This window comes from Jaculus jaculus, chromosome 12 (genome assembly GCF_020740685.1).
Source record: "Jaculus jaculus isolate mJacJac1 chromosome 12, mJacJac1.mat.Y.cur, whole genome shotgun sequence".
In the NCBI taxonomy this organism is placed as follows: Eukaryota; Metazoa; Chordata; class Mammalia; order Rodentia; family Dipodidae; genus Jaculus; species Jaculus jaculus.
Window position 1 is genome coordinate 56,100,847 of NC_059113.1, and position 18,126 is coordinate 56,118,972.

Sequence of the window (18,126 nt, forward strand, 5' to 3'; positions counted from 1 at the left end):
TGTACTGTGAACACACTAAACCATGTACTTTTAATTTGTTATTATTATTATTATTATTTGGTTTTTCGAGGTAGGATCTCACTGTAGCCCAGGCTGACCTGTAATTCACTATGGAGTCTCATCTGCCTCCCGAGTGCTGGGATTAAGGGCATGGGCCACTATGCCTGGCTTAAAGCATACACTTTTTATTTTATTTTAATGGTGCTAGTGATCTAACATGGAGAGTTATACCACTGAACTATACCCTAACCTTTGAATTCGATGAATTGGGAAAATGGTTTGGGATGGGAACTAGACCAATAAAAACAATTAGGTTCTCTTTAATAAGAAGCAAATACTCAAGTTGGGCATGGTGGCACATGCCTTTAATCCCAGCACTCAGGAGGTAGAGGTAGGAGGATCGCCATGAGTTCGAGGCCACCCTAAGACTCCATAGTGAATTCCAGGTCAGCCTGGGCTAGAGTGAGACCTTACCTCGGAAAAAAAAAAAAAACAAAAAAACAAAGAAGCAATTACTCCTTGAGTGGGGCAGATCCATAAAGGCAAAAAGTGCTGTGTTTGTTCTTAAAGTGTTGACACACTGGGAACACAAACTTGCAATGGCTTCAGTCTCCAAGTCTTTGTTCCACAGTTCCACCGTGGCTTCAGGCTTCATAAGCTCAACTATTTTCCATTATGAGAACAGTTCCACCGGGATGTCAGAGTCTCTGTTAGCTTTCTCTAGATGGGTAGAACCAATTCATCCTCCCACCCCCCTCTTTCCCTTTTTCTTACCTCCCCCATCTGTCTGATTGATCTTGAGTAATTGGAGGCTGACAAGAGTAAAATCATCTGACTGGACCTCTGGGCAGGCTGAAGACCCAGCCCAGAAAGAGCCTATAGTGCTGCTCCACCAGCGGCTATCTGCTGCCAACGTCCTTGCTGTCCAGGGATGTCAGCATGTTGCTCTGTGCTTGCTTTTGACTGACTGAGGCTCATTCACATTATAGAAAGCAACTTGTTTACACAAACCCATTGATTCGAATGTTAGTGCCATCCAAGAAGCCTCTCATAGAAACATCCTGAATATTTGACCACATATTTGTAAACTGTGGCTCAGCCAAGTTGACACACAGCTTCTCCTTGATATTGAAACTCCTCTCTCTGGCTCTGGCTTTCAGGACCCCATCTCTCATTCAAGCCCAGCTCCTCTCCTCCTCTTACTAGTGGTTACTGGCTGGTCTTGCTGGTTGTTTTGCAGACACCCAGGGGCACCTACTGCACAGTTTCTGGCTCAGCCTATTTCCTCACCTCCTTGCACATGCACAGCCGGCAGCTAACCCAGAACTCTCGTGCAAAGTGCATCTTGGCTCCAGGAGGAAGGGCGGGCTTTCCTCCTCCACACAGCACCGTCCAGCCTCCTGTCTTTTCTCACTCTCTCCTTTCTCGCTTGCCAAAGGTCTTAGTCCCCTTTCTGTTGTTATCACAAGGTATCTGAAGCTGGATAATTGATAACGAATAAAGCTTTTGCTGGGTGTGGTGGCGCACACCTTTAATCCCAGCACTTGGGAGGCAGAGGTAGGAGGATCACTGTGAGTTTGAGGCCAGCCTGAGACTACAGAGTGAATTCCAGGTCAGCCTGGGCTAGATGAGACCCTACTTTGGAAAAAAAAAAAAAATGAAAAGAATAAAGCTTTCTTTGGGTCACGGTTCTGGAAGATGAGAATCCCAATGACATGGTACCGGCTAGTGCTCATCATCTGGTCAGGGTCTTCTTCTAGGCTCATGACATGGCTAAGACAGGCCAAGAACACTTGCTTTTATAACACTGTCACCCTCTCTATAACCCATGAACACATAAATGGATTCAGTTTTCATTTCTCACGAGCCATCTGAAGTCATAACTCAGAAGACCCAGTTTCCAAAGCATGGGTTGCAGCAAACACACCCCAGCCACAGCAAACAGGGCCAGGCAACCACAACATAGACTACCAACTTCTCTCTTGCCTCCCCTTCCAGCTGTTTTAGTTTGGTGTGTTCTTTAACACAGCACTAGAACACTTCACTTGGAATAACACACTAACCTGGTATTAAAAAGAATTTCACAGCCTTTAATCCCAGCACTCGGGAGGCAGAGGTAGGGGATCTCCATGAGTTCAAGGCCACGCTGAGACTACATAGTGAAGTTCAGGTCAGCCTGGGTTAGAGCAAGACCCTACCTTGAAAAATCTAAACACGTCTTTGAAAAAACATGTTACTGCCTCACTCACCAGTTTTTTTTTTTAATTTTTATTTATTTATTTGACAGAGAAAGAGGGAGAGAGAGAGAAAGAGAGAGAGAGAATGGGTGTGCTAGGGCCTCCAGCCACTGCAAACAAACTCCAGATGTGTGGGTCCCTTTGTGCATCTGGCTAATGTGGGTCCTGTGGAATCAAACCTGGGTTCTTTGGCTTTGCAGGCAAATGCCTTAACCACTAAGCCATCACTCTAGCCCTCCCCCACCAGTTTTAAAAATGGTTCTCCAGGGTTAGAGAGATGGCTTAGTGGTTAAGCACTTGCCTGTGAAGCCTAAGGACCCTGGTTTGAAGCTCCATTCCCCAGGATCCACGTTAGCCAGGTGCACAAGGGGGCAAACACATTTGGAGTCCATTTGCAGTGGCTGGGGGCCCTGGCACATCCATTCTCCTCTCTGCCTCTTTCTCTCTCTGTCGCTGTCAAATAAAAATGAAAAACAACAACAGAAAAATGGTTCTCCAACCAGGAGCAGTGGCACTCAGGAGACTGAAGCAGGATTGTGAGATCAAGGGCAACCTGGACTCCATAGTGGGACAGTTGCTCAAAAATGCCAAAAAAAAAAAAAAAAAAGTGAGGGCCTGAGACCACTTGGGTTCATTTCCCCATCACCCATGTAAACAGCCAGGCATGTTAACCCCAGTCCTGTGGACAGAAGAGGCTGGAGAATTGCCTCAACTCACAAGAATTGGCAGCTCTGGAGTGAGTGAGATATTCTGTCTAGAGGAAGCAGGTGCAGATTAGCGATGGTGAGGAACCCCTGACGTTTCTTCTGCCCTCCACACATGCACTGGGCATACGCATCTGCACATATGTGACCACATGCATACACTACACCTAATAATAAAAAACAAGGTACCAAAATTAAGAAGAAGAAAGAAAGAAAGAAAGGAACAAAGGAAGGAAGGAAGGAAGGAAGGAAGGAAGGGAGGGAGGGAGGGAGGGAGGGAGGGAAGGAGGAAGGAGAGTGGTTCTCTTTGAAGTCTCTGACCATAGTATTTCTGCTACCTGCACGCAGGGCAGGGACCTCTCAAACAAGTGCAGATCCCCTTGAAAGTAATAGTTGCTTCATAAAGCCCCTGGCTCCCACCCCATTCCATTCCTCCTGAAGTGATCCAGCTGGTTGGCCTCCCTGGGAAAGGCAGCATCCCCGGGCTTAGACCCTCTCTTGACCCTATTATGACAGAGGAAGGGGAGCTGATCTCACTGTTCTCATCTGCTGGGACAGGCTGCTTCAAACAGCTGTGATAGAAGATCCCAAAGTTCATCCTCCCCAAAGGGAGGTATGTGTGGGAGAGCTGCCAAGCACGGGAATCCCGAGGCCATGGACTGTGAACAGGTAGACGAGGCAGCTAAGGCCAGAGGTGGGACAGGGCAGGTCACACAGCACCTCCCGGCTACAGTAAGATGGGAGCACAATCAAAAGCTTGGTATCTGGAAAGTGATCCCCTGTTACTGTACTTGGACCTATCTTGAGATGGAGATGTGCTGAGAAGTACGGGCAGCAAGCAACATGGAGACTGAGGATGTGTGCTCTTCCTCGGCAGGGCGGCTCAGACTTCTTGGTTTCATGGTTCTTGGTTTTGGTCCCACCCAGTGAGTGCAAAGTTTAGCGCCCTCCTTCCCTCTGGCTAACTACTCACTGCCAAGGGTGATTTCTCCTGACCAACAAGGTCTACAGACATGGCCAAATGTCCCTAGAGGGTGGGTGGCTGTGGGGAACAAGATACCCTAGTTGAGAACCACTGCACAGGGAGCTCCAGAAGTAGCACCTGGAACTGCAGTGGGGTTGACAAGCAGAGCACTGGTGTAAGAGTGATTCAGGGCCAGAGGAAGACCCTATGTTCTAAGGCAAGTGGGAGAGAGGAATGGAGATGATAGAAGACAGGCTTAGGTGTCCCAGCTCTAGAGCTATGATAGGGGACTGGATTTCCCTATCCACTAAGAAAGCCACTGGAGGACTGCCAACCGGGCAGTGACAGGACTGAGTTGAAGGTTCGGTTCTGGAGTGAAGGGGAACACTAGATTTCCAGGTAGGAAGGAAAGATGCTGTCTCACCTGGGGTGGTGGCTATGTGTGTGGATGGATGTGCTTGTTCAAATGCCTGTCCAAATGAATTCTTTAGATCTGTGCAATGTACTTCACGAAAACTGTAAGAATCCAAAAAAGCAACAACAGCAACAAAAAAAAAGCAAAAAGCCAAAGATGGTTGTGTCCCCGAAGGGGATGATGGATGAGGGGCAAGAGGCAAAGTGGAGCCAGTGGGATGTCCTGGCTCAGGCTATCCCGGCTGGTGTGATGCTGGGGGGATGGCTGCATTCAGAAACTCTAGGGGAAAGCAGGAATGGGCTGTGAAGCTATCCTGGTGAGACTTTCAGTTGAGGTTGTCTAAGGCCAAAGCCTCACAAACCATTAACTGTTAGTAGCAACAAAGGTCAAGCACGGGCACAAAGGGCAAGAGCCTTACCTTGGGCCTGCTCCCTGGCCCAAATGCTCACAATTAGACTTAAGGGCTTTTTAAAGTATTTTTTTTTTTTCTTTTGCAGTGATGGGTATGGAATCCAGGGCCTTGCACATGCTAGGCAAGCAGTCTGCCACTGAGGTGTATCCCCACCTAATTAGATATATGGTTTTTCAAGGTAGGGTCTCACTCTAGCCCAGGCTGACCTGGAATTAACTATGGAGTCTCAGGGTGGCCTGTTTGGGCGATCCTCCTACTGAGTTTCCTAAGTGCTGGGACTAAAAGCATGTGCTATCACACCAGACCTAATATTATACTTTAATTGAAAATTTTATTTGGACTCCCCGGTTCGGGAAGTACAGCCTAAACCTGAGAGAGTCCTCATCCATTCCTTCTCCAGCAGCTTCTTTCACTTGTACCATAGTGCATTCTGTCTCAGATTCATAGGCCTCTTCAGGTCTGCTTTTGCCTCAACTACTCTCCAGACCTGACTCTAGTTTCACATAATACTGGGGTCTGCACAGAAGCCACCTTCTGTAAAAAGCACCGTGCCCTGAGATAGGGCCTCATTTATTCTAGGTTGTCCTCATGCTTGCTATGGACTGATCCTCCAGCCTCCACCTCTGATATCCTGGGATTGCAGGCACCACCGCCTGGTTTATGTGATTGTAGGGATCACACTCTCATGCATGCTAGCCAAGCACTATCAACTTAGCTTTATTGAAACAAAATCATGCTACGTAACCCAGACTGGGCTCAAATTTGTGGCAAGCCTTTGGCCTTAGTTTCCTAAGTACTGGGATTAACCAACACATTCATTAGAAATGTATGGTAATCCCATTTACAGAGCTATCTTGGGCACGTGCAGAGCAGGAAGGAAGTGGCTAGGGTGGGCTAACCTGACATGGCTCTCCAATGTGAGGATGTGATCAACACAGAATTGTAAATGAATGAAGTTGCCCCCCTTTGCAGTGGTCTGACCATCTCTAACATTGAGTCTGGGTTGTCACAGGGAGCCTTTAGCCCTCTTGATCATTTTCTAATCTCCCTTTTTTCAGACAAGTGTCTATTGAGAACCAAAATATGTGTACTTTGTATTTCTTTTATAGCTCTTTATGGTGTGCATCAATTTCTGTGTAAGATAGACATCAACTTTGCTTTGCAAAGATAGCTTTTTAAAATCACCAGATTAAAATCCAGTTGATTTAGGGAAATGGCCTGATGAGGTCCATGAACTGAATGTAGGTCTGAAGACTTAGTCCTGGTGTTGTTTAGGACTTTGGGGCCAGCTCTCTTCACTATCAAGAGCTTCATTCTAACCTACTCTCCAGGTGAGTGCTCCTCCAGGTGGCTTCCCTACCCATGGGTCAGCCAGGTCAGGCATCTTATCTCTATGGACTTGGGCACAGCTGCAAGCTCAGGCCCAGCTGGGTGCCTTCACCAGCCCTTTCTGTCAGTGGCTGAGGATGGAACTCTTCAGGCCTGTTTCTTAAACTAGGCTTGTGGTGACTGGCTGCACCCTACTGCTATGAAGAGGTCTGGGGGCCTTTTTGTTGTTGTTGTGGTTGTTTATTTTTATTTGAAAGTGATAGAGAGGCAGACAGAAGAGATAATGGGTGTGCCAGGGCCTCCAGCCACTGTAAATGAACTCCAGACGCGTGCGCCCTCTTGTGCATCTGGCTAACGTGGGTCCTGGGGAATCGAGCCTCGAACCAGGGTTCTTAGGCTTCACAAGCAAGCACTTAACCGCTAAGCCATCGCTCCAGCCCTCTTGGGAGCCTTTGTAATAAAGGTAATGTAATATAATTGCTTTTTTTTTGTTTATTTTGGGGTAGGGTCTCACTCTAGCTCAGGCTGACCTGGAACTCACTATGTCATCTCATGGTGGCCTCAATCTCACAGCGACCCTCCTACCTCTGCCTCCTGAGTGCTGGCATTAAAGGCAGGCGCTACCATTCCCGGCTCCTAAAGCAGTATTTTTAGATGAAAAATGAAGAGTGCAACATCAGCATACTGTTGAGCACTCAGGAGACTGAGGTAGGGATCTCCATGAGTTCTAGGTCAGCCTGGACTAGAATGCCCCGCCTCCCAGGAAAAAAGTAAATGCTAGGTTATCCAGCCTTCAGCCCAAAGGGCCCATGTTTGCCCTCCTTTACCTAACTCCAGGTAGATGGTGGGAGGGTGATTTGGGAAAGACAGCACTACCACTGTTTCTAGGTGGGTCGGGTGGGCTTTCACAGTCAAGAACTTGGGTACAAAGCACTCAGTGTGCAAACAGCCCTTAACACCCTTATCACCATTCTGCAGCAAGCAGTGGTGGGAAGGATGAGCCTGCTCTTGCTTGGGATAAGAAAGCCCAAGGGAAATGGCCTTGTCTGAATATGCGGGAAGTTAGATCAGGCCTGCTGGGGACAGGGAGGTGGCAGAGCAGTTCAGGGGCCAGAGCTGGGACAGCACTCCATAATGCCTGAACCACTATTGATTGGTTTAGGCCAAGATGCAGGAGAGATGTCAGACACAGGCCTGTGGGAGGTGATGGCCCAAGCTGAGGGGCTGGGAGCTGGTAGAGGTTCACTTAAGGAATAGAACCATTATTAATTTAAGGACAAGGCAAAAATCAAAACTACTTATTTTTAAAATCAAACACTTTATTTCCACATAACAAGCGCAAAAAACTCCCAAACACTTTTAACAATACAATTAACGCAATTATGAAGTCAGTTATATACTACTCAAAGCCCCAAAAGGTCACTCAGCTTAACGTTCCAAACATTTCCAGACATGGTTTTTCAAAGCTACCTTTGGTTTTGGAAAAACCAGTATGGAAGTCAATATACATTGAATGCATTGAACAACATTTGCTTAAGGTGTCCAACAACATTAGCTTACACCTGGCAAGTTGGAGCATGATTTGAAGTCATACACTGAAATACAGACACAGGTTCTGCCCTGAGCTCCTGCAGTGAGGAGGCGAGGGCCGGGGAAGAAAGGCCAGTCCAGGCTGTGGCATTTCCCACTGTGTGACAGAGGTATGAGAGGTTAACACTAGTAGGCTGTCAAGTCATTAAGCTTCATGTTCCAAATGGTCTCCTGCTGAGGCTTGAGACGGGCACAAATGGTGGGGAAGATGGAGTCACAGAAGAGCGTTTGAGCAACAAGACCCCAAAGATGCTCGGAGGGTAGGAAGGAGCAAGCTACAGTTTCCCATTGTCCTCACATTATTTCAGGGTGAAATTGTGGATAAGTTCAGATAAAATGTTCAAGGATTTGCTTAAACTTTTAGTCTGTTGCTCTATGAGAACCCTCATATATAGCAACTTTGTAACTTTCATTATAAAAAGAGCCTACAAATAAATTCACAAAAAAGAGACAATTTATGTTGAGCAGCCAAAAAGTCATGGTTTATTATATCTGAAGAAATGTCATAATTCAAACACAACAGACTGTACACTTACAATCACATTCTATTGTAAACAGTTAAAGCCACTGACTTCTTTTGCATCTTAGGACACAAACAGTTAGAATCAAGGCAATGAAATGATGGCAAATTCTGTACTGTTAAAATTTTTACCCTTGTTTAGTCTCTCTTCTTTGACTAAGCAAGCATTATAATACCATTTGTGGGCCAAAAAAAAAAAAAAAAAAAAAAAAAAAAGGAGGGGGGGGAAGAAATTTTAAAATGGTGTAACTCGTTTGCAACAACATTTAAAATTTTCTTTATACAGCAAACAACTCTGTAAGCCCAATATCTTGGTTACAGTATGCATAGTTACTGATTTCGGCTTTAAGGTACAACAGTTAAACATTAACACAGTCACAAGAGAGCAGAAACAGAGAGCCACTTGATGGGGTTACAAAAATTATTACCTAGTGATTAGCAACCATCACCACTACTAATAAAAAGACAGCATCTGAAAGCAGAATGTCAAACTCCAGCTTTAAGCATTTTTTTTCTTTTTTCTTTCTTTTTTTTGGCAGAGAAAATTCTTTAACAGAGCAATATGTAGTATCAGTGCTAAAAGTTGGGGGGGGGGATTCTTTTTTTTTTTATTTTTCCTATAAGAAACTACAAGGAGATTTTTTACTGGGGAACTGGTTTTCCTGAGAACCATGCTCTTTGATTTAGGACAAGAATAGAAAAACAAAAGAACATGGCCAAATGCTGCTCCTTTTTTCCCAGAGATAGAAAGCATCTTTTAAATCATCCTCCTTTTTTTTTGTCTTTTAATTTTTTTTTAAATGATGGAAGAGTAAACATTTTTTTCTCAAAAAACAAACAAAAAAAATCTGTAAACAAGAAGGTTCTCCACGGGAACCTTCAAAACAAAATGGAAAGCCTATTCAAAGTGCAGGGCCCGGCCTGGGTGGCAGGTGGGCTGCAAGTCACAGCTGTGGCCACAGTTTTTCAAACTGCAGAGCGAAAATTCTTTAGTTTTACAACATGAAAAAACTGGTGCAATACTTTCATTAATAATCCTACGTCAGCATCGTAACTCGATCTTCACACTCCACGACACCACAGTAAGGTAGGCAACGTCAAGGCATAGTAGAGAGCACATCCTTGAGTAAACATCACACTGGAACAGCTGCCCCCGTACTGCCCTTCAGACGGAGAGAGCGGCCTTCAGTGCAAAGGTGAAAGCTCATACATCATCAGCCCATAATGGTCTCGCAAAAGAATAAAAAATAAAAAATAAGGTGGGGGTGAGAGATGGAAATGAAAGAAGGAAGGAAGGAAGGACTCCAAAGGCTAAACATGATGATTACACGAGTGAGCTCATTCTACACGGTTAGCATGTATGGCGCTATTTGGGAGTGTAAATAGATACCTTTCACATTATAATATTGGCCTGCATGATTCAAGTATTCAAACTGATATGTTTTGGGGAAAACAAAGTGGAAAATGTGCAGAAAATAGCTGTTCCCACAGGTGGCCCCTGGCTGCAGGCGGCGAGCCCCACTGAGTGCTCCTTTCTTTGCATCTTGAGGTCAGTTTGTGAGTCTACACCTACACTGTTACATGGACTCTCCACCCCCACCCAGGTGGTCAACAGAAAGAAAAGCGTTAATGGGGGATGGGCTGCTAATTCCCCGGGGGTCACTACTGCTTGGAGGACCCCACAGGCTTGTGGAATAATGTGGGGTACCCCAGAGGGAAGTGCCGTGAAGGTCTCCACAGTTAGTTCCCGACAGCCCAGCACCATTCCAGTGATTGAGATCGGTCCGGCTGGAGAATGAGTGGGAACAGTCGAGGGAGCCCAGCCGGCTCTGGCTGGACCCAAGAGACTGCCAGCCAGGAGAAGGGGTCAGAGACTGACTTTGTGCAAAGAAACGACTGATCTCCTCTTCACTGGCAAACTCAGCGAGAATAGTAGTGTTCCCCAGGACACACCTAGAGGTAAGAAGGCCTGTGAGTGGCATGGCTTTGCAAACCCAGGCAGAGTAGAACTTGAACTCTGGGAGAAGGGGAACCAGGGAGCTCAGGACAGGGCTGGGCCTGCCCTGCAATCCAGGTTCTCCAGGGGCTGTGGAGGTTGTTTGTATGTCTGATCTGCAGTGGTGCCACGTTACTCAGACCCCCAGGCTAGCCTCCAACTCCCAGGCTCAAATGACCATCCCACCTTGGCCCCTCCAACAGCTGCGACTATAGGCCCCAGGACTAGGTTGAACAGGCCTGCCTTCAGCCAAAGCCATGCTGGGCCCAGAGCTGGTCTTCCTCCCTGTTCCCCAGACCCTCTTCCATCAGAAGCCCTGGGAAACTTACATGTGCAGAGATTTTTGTGCCTTCACTACCTCTTCTTTTGAACTGTAGCGGACCAGAGCATTTCCATGAGGGAGGTTCAGATGGAATGTTATCAGTGGGCCATGCTGCATGCACAGGGTGCGCAGAGTTGAGCCGTCAATCTAGACAGAGCAGGGACCACAGTTAGGGGTTCCATAGGACAGCCACTAGGGAACTGTCCCAGGAGTCACCCCTGATCATCCTTCTTTCTCATGTAGGGTTTGGTGACCCCTCCCCTTTTCTACAGGACCAAGAGTGATGTAATTTGCCATCAGCCTGCTGTAGCATCATGTCTTTTCTTCCCAGCATTGAGGACAGGAAAGCACCTAGAAAAGGAGAGGGCGGCCTAGGAGCTAAGAAAGTTCTAAAACAAAGGGCAGGCCAGGGTTTCTTAACAGTGCAGCAGAAGGACCACTTGCACCCATTCAAGGAATACACACACCCGCACAACCCAGCCCAAAGGAACGTAAGAAACATCAGATCAGGCAGTATGTGAATGCAGCCCTCTCTCTAACCAGCCTTGATGACCACTGACAGCAGTCCTTGTGCTCCCTGCCCAACCCGGCACATCAGGTCACAGTCTCCTCACCTGAGGTGTGAGGTTCTTCAGAACAAGCCAATTCGTTATTCTCCCTGAGCTGCTCTCACCCCAACTGGAACCTATTAAAAAAAAAAAAAAAAAAAAAGTCAGGTACTGTTTAGGATAAACACAAAGGTAACTCAGGTCATCAGGATTTGTGGCTTCCTTCTCTTTGACCTACTCTAGCACACAGGCCTAGGCCACTGGCTCGCTCCAGATTAGACCTGGTACTGACAAAAGGTGCAGGGGCCTCTATCTGAGGAGAGCAGACTCAGAGCCGCTCCAAGCTCAACACATAGGAGGCCAAGAGAGCCATAATACTTCATCTTTCTCTGGTACCTTTTCATTTGTGAAGCTAAAACTACCTCCAAATGGCACCATCAGAGGAAGGCCTCAAGTAAGTCTCATGTTGCCTTCAGATGTGAAGCTTTATAGGGACGAAGGAGCTCTCTTACCACATGACAACCTTTGCTTTGTCTGTGTTGCCACAGAAGTTCTTATCTGGCCTTCCTGCTCGGCCCCACAGCAATCACTCTCAAGAGCCCAGCAAAGGAATGTTTAAACTTGATTTAAGACCCTCCATACATATCTAGCTACTTAAAGGAATGTTTTATTATTTCATTTTTTGAAGGGTATATGTAACCCAAACTGGCTGTGTAGCTGAGGATGACCTTGAATTCCTGATAGCTAATCTTCCTGTCTCCACACCCCCAAGTGGGATTACAGGCATGTGCCACCATGCAGGTGTGAGTAAACTCTTAAGGAAAATAAGGCAAGACTCCCCAGACAAGGAAATTGTACAAGGTGCCAGTGCACTAGGAACCCTGCCACAGGGTAAGAAGCAGCTGAATGTTTAGGTCTACTCAACTACACTGCTGGTTAGTACTCAGCAAGGAACCACAATCACCAAGATACTACTGTGTCCTACCTGGGGTATATCTGGCATCAGAATTTCCCCATCCTCCACCTACACGAAGGGGAGAATTATCCCACGTAGATAAGGGTGGCTTCTGACCAGTCAGTCCCGGAGGTGGGCGGGACGGAGCAGTGATGTTTTTAGGTGGCAAAGGGACCTTCCACAGCTCGTGAGCCAGAGAGGTGTTTGTAACTGAACCAGGAGACCATGTCAATTTGGAATCACTATTTCTGGCTACTCAAAGAAGAAAAAAAAAATTGAAGGTGAGATGTTTAAGAGAAAATTTACATACTGACAATATCCACCACCCCTTAAAAAGTGATTCAAACAAAGTCTTTCAAAGGCCTTCAAAGAAGGGTAACAAGAGGGGAAAGGAGTACCCCTCCCCCAGGACTTGTGACCTTGCCTTTTCTGTCAGGATGCTTCAAGACCTGTGGGACTGTTGGGCCAGGGTACAAAAATGCACTCCAACCGAATCACAAGAAAACACACACTTTAACTGCTCTAAGAGGCAAACTATGAACTCCTTACTTTAATCCATCTGAGCCACTCAAGACAGACATATGAGCCATTTAGAACATTGTAAAACTCCATCACTTACTCACGGGAAAAAGTACAGAAGTTGCCCCAATTCAAGAAGGCATCCCAGCAGGTATTTACCTGCCTCTGTGCTGAGTGTGCTGCCAGGTACTGACTTAATGCTGTCTCTGACCTGACACATATCCTGAGGATCAGAGAGGTAAGTGATTTGCCTGTGCACAGCTAGAATGCAAACCCAAGCTATTACGAGCTTCAACACAGAGCAAGAAAGAACACTCAATTCCTGCAACATTGCTGCCTCAGAGCAGTGGGTGGTGGCAGGGTGCACAATAATGGGCACACAGCCAACTATGCAAAATTCAATGCTAAAAATGAGAGGGACAGAAAGGGACTAGAAACTATCTTCCATTATTGTCAGTCTGTATGGACCACAGTTACAAAGTGCACAGTCAGTACAGGGAAGCCTGGCCCCAGCAGTTCATCTTGAGCTGCGGCAGAATGAGTACAGGAACCCAGTGAGCACTTGCAAATCTATGTTGCCTCACTCAGGCTGCCTTAGCTCTCCAGTACACACTCATCTCAGCAGTGTGTCAAAAATCCATGCCTCCTTTTGGAAGGCAGAGGTAGGAGGATTGCCATGAGTTCAAGGCCACCCTGAGATTACATTCCAGGTCAGCCTGAGCTAATGAAACCCTACCTTGAAAAACAAAAACAAAAACAAAAAAATTACACTTTGGGCTGGAAAAATTGCTTAGTGGTTAAAGCATTTGCCTGCAAAGCCAAAGGACCCCGGTTCAATTCCCCAGGTCCCACATAAGCCAGATGCACAGGGGGGTGCATGCATCTGGAGTTCATTTGCAGTGGCTAGAGGCCCTGGTGCACCCATTCTCTCTCTCAAATAAATGAATATATATATGTTTTTTTTTTGTTTTTCAAGGTAGGGTCTTGCTATAGCTCAGGCTGACCTGAAATTCACTATTAGTCACAGGGTGGCCTTGAACTCACAGCGATACTCCTACCTCTGCCTCCCGGGTGCTGGGATTAAAGGTGTGTGCCACCATGCCCGGCAATAAAATATATATATATTTTTAAAAAATCCATTCCTCATGAATGTTACATGAGTATCAGTCTGTGAAAGACTGGAAATGAAAACATACAAAAATGGGCTGGAGAGATGGCTTAGCAGTTAAGACACTTGCCTGTGAAGTCTAAGAACCTAGGTTCAACTCCCCAGAACCCTCAAAAGTCAGATGCACAAGGTTACACTGTATAAGATAACACATGCACACAAGAGAGCTGGAGTGACTCTAATAACAGAGAGCTGTGTGGTGAAGGGCATTGTTTTAGATGACAGCTGGTATAGCAATGAAAAAGAAATGTTCCAAACATTTCACCAAGACCATAAGCAGTTCTCTAACTCACTGGAAAGAGGAGGCATTAACAGCAACAGGCCAGGCTATAACTGTGCCCACCCTCCCTAAGGAGCCCACCTGAAGTGCTTTGTGCTGTACTGCTGAGGGGAACGTTGTAGTTGGAGGCACGAATGGATGACCAGGCACTAGTTGAAGGCAGCGTGGTGTTCAAGGATGAGGATGACCCTGCATGGGGAAGAGTTCAGTTAGCACCAGATCAAGGGACATGGTGTCTGAGATGGTGAAGTGTCACATATGCTACAAGAAAGGAGGCAGCGATGCTGCTCAGAGTCATGACAGGGCCCAAGAATGCAGCTTTCTTCTTGCTTCGGCCTCCAGGCATTTTTCTTCTTCTTCCATGTTGCCTTCTAACAGAATGGCATGGCTCCAACGAAGAAGCACAATGGCCAGAAGACCCAGGCTCTCCTGGCCAACACTACACTCTGAAGAAAGGCTCTTCTTGCTTCTCCTAATCCCCGTCTCTGAACTGCAGGGAATTCTTACTGACAAGCCAGGGCACCAGTGTACCAAGTTACTACCTCTACCATATAGCCAGGCCTCTAGCCTTCTCTAGCATGCCCATATTTCAGGCTATAACCTGGTCTGTTTTCCCACTTCCAATGCACCCTTCCTCTAGTTCCACTGCAGACTTGTCTGTCACGCTGTCACTCCCTGCTCTCAAATCACTCTACTCAGCACCTTCAGTGGTGGCTTTCCTTCACTATAAATCTTTCTCTCTTGGTTTTCAAAGCCTTTGGCCAACAAAGACCCCTTCTTTTCTTTCTGTAATAGTTTTTCAAGGTAGGGTTTTACTCTAGCCCAGGCTAACCTGGAATTTATTATGTAGTCCCATCAGACTGGCCTCGAACTCACAGTGATCCTCCTGCCTCTGCCTCCCAAGTGCTAGTATTAAAAGTGTGTGCCACCACACCCGGCTCTGTAAAATATTTTTATTTATGAGACAGAAAGAGAAAAAGACAGAGAGAGACACACTATGGACACACCAGGATCTCTTGCCACTGCAAATGAACTTACCACTTTGTGCATCTAGCTTTACATGGGTACTGAGGAACTGAACCTGGACCGGCATGATTTGCAAACAGGCACCTTTAACCACTGAGCCATCTCCCCAGCCTAGAACCCTTGTTTCTGTGAGCCATCAATTCCCTCTGTAGCTTCCTTGCTGGGAAGTGTTGCCCTCAGCTTTGTCCCTGCTACCTTCTGTGGGAACAGCTTTCATACCCAGCACAGCTGCCTAGGAAAGCTGCCACTTCAGAATGATGAGGACACTGTTCTTAGCACCACAAGTAGCAACTATTTGTCACCTCAGAAAACTATGTACTTAGTTTATAAAGAAAATGTAAAAGTAAACATTTTACACTATCTAAGGGATAGAAGGAAGAGTTGGTTTCATAGATTTTTTTCATATTTTTACAACTTCAAGAATCCAATTCATTGACCTTCTTTTAGTACAAAATCATTGACAGAATATGCAGATATTCCTGAAAAGTAAAAATTCTCATATGGGGCTGGAGAGATGGCTTAACAGTTAAGGTGCTTGCCTGTGAAGTCTAAGGACCCAGGTTTGATTACCCAGAACCCACATAAGCCAGATGCACATGGTGGCACATGTATCTGGTGTCTGTCTGCAGTGGCTAGAGACCCTAGTGTGCCCATTCTATCTTTCTCACTCTCTCTCTCTTAAATAAATACATAAATAAATAAATAAATAATTTTTAAGTGATCATGGGAGAGTAACAGGATAATTTTGATAACCTACTAGAAAGTATGTCCTGGCTGTGGCAATCCTTAAAATGGTCTTTTCTTCATTCTCTGAGCTACTCTACTTGAGGGGAAGGACAGCATGTATATACTCATAGTAGAACTCAACATGCAGGAAGGGGAGAGCAAGGTTTGCTGCCCTTGGTATGCAGGTTCACTTATTACATCAAGAGACAAGTGTCATCATTTTAAAAGTGGCTACAGTTGCTTATGGAAAAACAGGTAATTCTATTTCCATGTCACCACCCCCTTGGATGTCTTAACCCCCAATTAGAGAGCACTGTTCAGTACATACCACTGTTCCTGTCCCTGAGGTGGTCAACTTCCCGCACAGTATTAATTGAAAGATTGTTTATGACACTGCCAGGAGTGACGTAAGGGTCAGTTTCAGGGTCAATGTTTGGATAACCTTTCCATGGTTCACCAGGACGAAATTCTGGAATAGAAATTTAAAATTAATTCAAAGTGTTAAAATCCAAAGGAAACATCCAAATCTTGCATCCCCAAATCTATGCAATAGCACCCTAAAAGGCCAGGTTGGTAAAACAATTACAACAATGTAAACTAATCTTCTTTTTTGTTTTTCTTGGTTTTTCAAGGCAGGGTTTCACTCTAGCTCAGGCTGACTTGGAATTCACTATGTACTCTTCAGGGTGGCCTTGAACTCATAGCAATCTTCCTACCTCTGCCTCCTGAGTGCTGGGAATGAAGGTACACACCACCACACCTGGCTCTTAAGCTATTCTTCTTTTTTTTTAAATTTTTTTTGTTCATTTTTTTTTTAAATTTATTTATCTGAGAGTGACAGACACAGAGAGAAAGACAGGTAGAGGGAGAGAGAGAGAATGGGCGCGCCAGGGCTTCCAGCCTCTGCAAACGAACTCCAGACGCGTGCGCCCCCTTGTGCATCTGGCTAACGTGGGACCTGGGGAATCGAGCCTCGAACCGGGGTCCTTAGGCTTCACAGGCAAGCACTTAAACCGCTAAGCCATCTCTCCAGCCCTAAACTATTCTTCTTAAACAGCTTACATATTTTAAATTGTCATAGCAACTCAGGGAGGACATTTCTGATTATCCTCAAAGTAATTAAAAATGTCACCATGTGCGGCTGAAGAGATGACCAAGTGGTTAAGGCACTTGCCTGCAAAGCCAAAAGACCCAGGTCTGATTCCCTAGTACCCTAGTACATAAAGCTAGATGCACAAAGTGGTGCATGCATCTGGAGTTCATTTGTAGTGGGGGTGGTGAACCTATTCTCTCTCTCATAAATAAATAAATAAAATATATTTTACTCCACAGTAAGAAAAAACGACACATTGAAATTTGTAGAAATATGGTTGAACTTGGAACAGATCATTCTAAGTGAACTCACACAATCACAGAAGGACAACTGTCACGTGATCTCACTCATCTGCAGTTCCTAACCTGTATCAGCCCAAATTGCTGACATACCTGGACAGCATCTCGAGCTGGGAACTAGACCTGAGGAGATAAACGACCCAGTACGCTCCACCCCAGCCCCAGCTGAAGCCACAGAGGAACTGGGGAAAGGAACAAGAATGCTGCTCTCAGTTAAGCTGATATCAGCGCAAGCGTGATGGAGAAAAACACTGAGGGCACTCAACACCTACCAAACTGGACATCTAGATGCTCCTAAGTGCCCATCACTGAAGTAGACTTAAAATGCTCCTGGCTCAGGGAATTTTGTGGAAGAGGGGGCAGAAAGCTTGTTAGAGCCACAAGTTGGGACATTTTGCACAGAGACATTGCCTCTCCCCATAACTGACTGCTGCCCTCACAATGCATCCCCAATCCATCCCCAGTGAGGAAGGCCTCTTCAGGAAAGAGGCAGTGAGGAGGGAAAGGATGGTACCAACATGTAATGTTTACATATAAAGTATGTCCAGCACTTGGAAGGCAGAGGTAGGATGATTCCCAGGAGTTCAAGGCCACCCTAAGATTACATAGTGAATTTCAGGTCAGCCTGGGCTAGAGTGAGACCCTACCTCGATAAAACAGAAAAAAAAAAAAACTATTTGATAACTGATGGCTAACTCCACAATGCACGACCCACATTCCCCAACAAAGAGGGCCCCTGTGGAGGGGGGAGAACAGGGAGGAGGGTAACGATGCTACCAACATGACTGTATATACACTGTGTACATTAATAATAATATTATTATTAATTAATTTAAAAAATATTCGAGGGCTAGAGATGGCTCAGCAGTTAAGGTGCTTGCTGGCAAAGTCTAAGGACCTGGGTTCAATCCCCCAGGACCCACATAAAGCCAGGTGCACAAGGTGGCACATGCATCTAGAGTTCATTTGCAGTGGCTGGAGGCCCTGGTATGCCCGTTCTATCTGATGCTCTCTCTTTCTCTC

The 18,126-nt window shown here is 45.9% G+C and overlaps 1 protein-coding gene across 8 annotated transcripts in view; it reads right to left on the minus strand.

Annotated features, from left to right (window-relative positions):
* Positions 1 to 7,359: 7,359 nt before the first annotated feature.
* Tnrc6a (trinucleotide repeat containing adaptor 6A) overlaps positions 7,360 to 18,126 on the minus strand; it is a 255,169-nt gene continuing 244,402 nt past the window's right edge. For 7 of the 8 annotated variants that reach the window (XM_004670190.2, XM_045130536.1, XM_045130534.1 and 4 more), the window contains 6 exons: positions 16,040 to 16,180; positions 14,041 to 14,148; positions 12,023 to 12,244; positions 11,104 to 11,174; positions 10,497 to 10,636; positions 7,360 to 10,124 (listed from right to left, as the gene is read on the minus strand). In XM_004670190.2, the coding sequence (XP_004670247.2) occupies positions 9,749 to 10,124; positions 10,497 to 10,636; positions 11,104 to 11,174; positions 12,023 to 12,244; positions 14,041 to 14,148; positions 16,040 to 16,180 (1,058 nt within the window). In that variant the 3' untranslated portion in view covers positions 7,360 to 9,748. The remainder of the gene's footprint in view (positions 10,125 to 10,496; positions 10,637 to 11,103; positions 11,175 to 12,022; positions 12,245 to 14,040; positions 14,149 to 16,039; positions 16,181 to 18,126) is intronic. The other variant, XM_045130540.1, reaches the window with a different exon arrangement.